The following is a 4,121-nucleotide window of genomic DNA, read 5'->3' as shown; positions in this document are numbered from 1 at the left end:
CTTAAAACAATCAATGAAAGATGAATATTTAAAAAGCTCTCCGGATAAAGGGTTTTCTTTTACAGTATGATAAAGTACAACATGCAGGCAAACAGACGAATTATTTTGGAGCCATTTGAGATATGGTATGAACCACATGAACATAACACCTACAAGGAGGGTCTGTTCACAATCCTTTTCTAACATATCTTAAATGTACACGTGTAGGCGTATATATTTCTTACATGTTCCAGCCAAGCTGATGACTAGCCTTGGGACAAGATTGTGTGTAATGCTACAAAGCCAAAGATGGTGATAGCTTGTTCATTTCAACACAGATACATCTAAACTGTGTTTTTTTTTCTCTCTTAATCCTATTCTTAAAGGCTGAGGTGAAATACAGTGAAGTGAATTTATATTGTAGCGTTCCACCTAACGTTCTCCTTTAGTTTCCTGCATTCACCTTCATGTGGACTAAACGTGTGCTCCCATCAGTTCACCTTTAGAGGAGTGATCCCCTTCCAGTGAGCCTGAATCCACAGGGGAATCGTCTAGGTGCCTCTGCGCTCACTTGAGTGAGTGAGTGGGAGTCAGTCAAAGCCCCGAGCACTTATATGGAAGGGGAGGGGGGTGGAGGGCTGGGAGTAGCAGTGAGGAGGTGGCAGCTTGGAGCCAAAGCTAATTCACTCTGACAGAAATCAGAGCTGTCAGGATCACCATGACCAAGCAGCATGGACAGCACATATCGAGACAAACCCACAGCCAAGGGGAAGGAGGGATGTCAGAGGCTCAGAGAGGAAGGAGGGGATGTACTGCATGAGGCACTTAGAGAGAAAAAGTGTGCGAATGTGTGCGCAGGGCAGGGCGGCAAGCGCCATCTATCAACTCAAAACCACTAAAATAGAAACAACAAGGTAGGGAGGCACACAGGTAAGAAGAGACCTTCAGAGTGAGAAACACATTCAACAAAGAAACCTTCGAAATACAAAGAGAGAAGAAGAAGAGTGGTCGACAGGATTTGCCAAACTGAAGGACTCACAAAAACAGGTGTACTTACAATGATAAGTAAAGCGGCATACAGAAAAGCCGTGTAGGCACAGCTAAATTTCAGTCCTCTGGGATAATTGGGGAAAGGTTACCGGATACCACATACAATATTCATGAAGTTCTGCTAATCTGTTGGTAAGCAGTAAAAGTTTAATGGAATAGAATATTAATAGAATATGTGGGAAAACTGATATTGTTGAGTGAGAGAAAGAGAGATAGAGAGAGGGAAGGGCAGCCATGAGCATCATTACTTAATGATGAGAGACGGAGACACAAGACTGGTCTCTAAATGACACGGAGGAGGAGGAGGGGATTGTTGCAGATTAAAAGAGCTCTGTGCTGTTTGTTATACACTGCAAAGCACCGCAGGATGTTTGCCGAGCAGAACTCTCATTTGGGACGAACAGGAAGCCGGTGAAGGGACCTTGAACCTGTGCCGTGTAGAAAGGCGAGACTAGTGCAGCGCTCCTGGAGCACCTTGGGAAGAGGCGGATCTGAGAAGGAGATAAGGATTAAACAGAAATGTTGTGAGTATTTGCTGATGGGAGTTCGACTTTAAAAGAGGAAACGCACAGGAAAGTTAGTCCTGTGCTGTTGCTAAGCAGTTTACTCGTGGATTGAAGTGTTTTTTTTTTTTTTTTTGGACAGGGGAATGGGATTAACTGAGTGAGTCAAATTGCTCACTTGTCTGGAAGTGGTGTGAACTTTTCCCCTTTCTGCAGCAAGTCAGTGGTGGGAAATCAGTTTGAAATGGTCTCTTATAATGTTCAACTTCATGTCACCAATATTTTTTAAGCTGCTGTATTTGTGCTCATAGCATTTTAAGACTGTGCTCTACTTTCCCACTTATTGGACAATGATTTCGCCTCCACAATGTTGAGCTGTGTTTTTATTATAGTGAACTGACATTTTTGTTTTTCAGACAAAACAAGAAATGTAGTCAAAAACTCTGGGAATATGTTTAAGGGGGATTTTCTTGATTTTCCTACAGTTTAGAGACCAAATAATTAATTGATTAATGACATAAAAGAATCAATGGCTTCACTTCTGCACATGACTGTGCTAATTCTGCATACAGACAACATCCCTAAATAGGATGGGATGGATATTTATATTTCAAAAGCTAAATTCTAAGATTTTTCTAAGACAAAGGACATTTGTACCTACTGCACTGAACCATTTTTCATCTCCTGCCATAGATACTGAGAGCTCCTGTATGGCATTAACCTTGTAATCATCTCATACTTGTTTCGAAAATGTCACGACAGCAGGTGGGTCAAAAAAGAACAGGTTTTTAATACGTCTTGCTGTTTCTCCTCTGTTATCTAACCAGGGAGAGACACAGGGATTAGAACCCTTGAAGGATCCAGCTTCCAGAAACATGACCTCACGACTGTATCCAGGCTCTCTCCTGGTGCTGCTCTGTCTCCTTCGGGGCTCCAAGGAGACCTGTCCATCCACGTGCCTCTGTATATCTGACACAGTGAGCTGCAGCTCCAGTGGTCTGACTAAGCTACCTCTGTCCCTGCCCTCCTTCTCTGTCACTCTTGACCTAAGCCACAACCACCTGTCCTGGCTGGGATCTGGCAGCTTCAACAACTTGGTCAAACTGGAAAAACTTCGGATGGCCCACAATCAGCTCAGCACCCTGCGTCACGGTGTATTTCACAATGTTACTGGCCTCAGGCACCTTGACCTGTCCTCCAACAAGCTGTATGTGGTGGAGCAGCACTACTTCCAGGGGCTGTGGAGGCTGGAGGAGCTCCTTCTCTTCAATAATAAGATCACACAGGTGGAGGCCGGCACATTAAGCAGTCTGAGCAGCCTAAAAAAGGTTTACTTCAGCCTCAACCAAATCACACACTTCCCCTTCTTTTCCATCCAAGACCACAGTCACCCTTTCCTGACCATGCTGGACCTCTCGTCCAATCGCTTGGCTCGACTGCCCTGGGACAATGTGAAAGCTTTGCCGGGTTTGGTGCAGCGGGGACTCTATCTCCACAACAACTCTCTGATCTGTGACTGCTCCATGTACAGCGTGCTCTGGCACTGGGATCTGAGGGGTTATGAATCACTGAAGGACTTTCGGGATGAGCACACCTGCTCCATCAACGGGGATCCCCGAACATCCATCCGTTTCCTGGAACACGCTGGCTTCTTCAACAACTGCACTGTGGAGAAGTCCGTCTCGCAGCCTCTCAACGAGCTTCTTTCTAACATGTTGGTTTCAGAGGGAAGCACTGTGTTTCTCGACTGCCAAACATCCCTGAGTGGCACAGACTTCTCATTTACATGGCTCTCCCCCAGCAAGGGCTACATTACCCAGGCTAGCACAAGTGACCCACTAATTAGCCTGTTTCCTAACGGTACGCTGGAGATCCGAGAAGCCAAGGTGAATGACTCAGGTCTGTACGTGTGCACAGCTGTGGATATTAAACAGGCACTGAATGCAACCCGTGAGGTGAATGTGACAGTGCTGCTGCCTGAAGGAGAGTCATTCAACACTGGCTACACAACGTTGCTGGGCTGTTTGGTGACACTAACTTTTGTCCTCATATATCTCTACCTGACTCCATGTCGCTGCAGCTGCTGTAAACAGCCCAAACCTCCAGTAATCCCAATTGTGACCTATGACCCCAGCACCCTGACATCAGTTTTCTCCTACTCCACAAGAGACCAGACCAAAAGCCAAACTAATAAGCATGTAGCATTCATGGAGCCAATGATAAGTACCAAAGGAACAGAATGGACACCTGAAAGCTGATGCTCAAGTTCGTTTTTTTTTTTTGTGTGGAAACAGAAAGCCTTGGCACAAAGCAAAACTCCCTACTCAGGAATTAGCGAGGAGAGGTGAGCGGTAACGTCGCAAAGAGATGGAGAACATCATGTCTTTCGTGACTGCAAGATGCAGTTAAAAAACTTCCAGACTAAACAAAGCAATAGCTCTAGTTCTGATCTTCTCTATCGTTTGGTAGTGGGAATGAAAGTATCAACTCTGGTTTATTACCTTCAAAAACTGACATAGCTAAATGACAGAAGAGCCATTATCAGCCCTAAAAATCACTTAATAACCTTTTTTGTGTGTGTGTGTGTGT

The 4,121-nt window shown here is 45.0% G+C and overlaps 1 protein-coding gene across 1 annotated transcript; it reads left to right on the top strand.

Annotated features, from left to right (window-relative positions):
- The first annotated feature begins 2,407 nt into the window (after nt 1-2,407).
- On the top strand, nt 2,408-3,790 carry LOC113167907 (amphoterin-induced protein 3). The gene has a single exon (XM_026368843.1). The coding sequence runs from the start codon at nt 2,408-2,410 to the stop codon at nt 3,788-3,790; it is 1,383 nt and encodes a 460-aa protein (XP_026224628.1).
- The last annotated feature ends 331 nt before the right edge of the window (nt 3,791-4,121 follow it).

This window comes from Anabas testudineus, chromosome 7, assembly GCF_900324465.2.
Source record: "Anabas testudineus chromosome 7, fAnaTes1.2, whole genome shotgun sequence".
Classification (NCBI taxonomy): domain Eukaryota; kingdom Metazoa; phylum Chordata; class Actinopteri; order Anabantiformes; family Anabantidae; genus Anabas; species Anabas testudineus.
The sequence above is the reverse complement of the archived record's forward strand: the minus strand, read 5'-3'. Positions and strand labels throughout refer to the sequence as shown.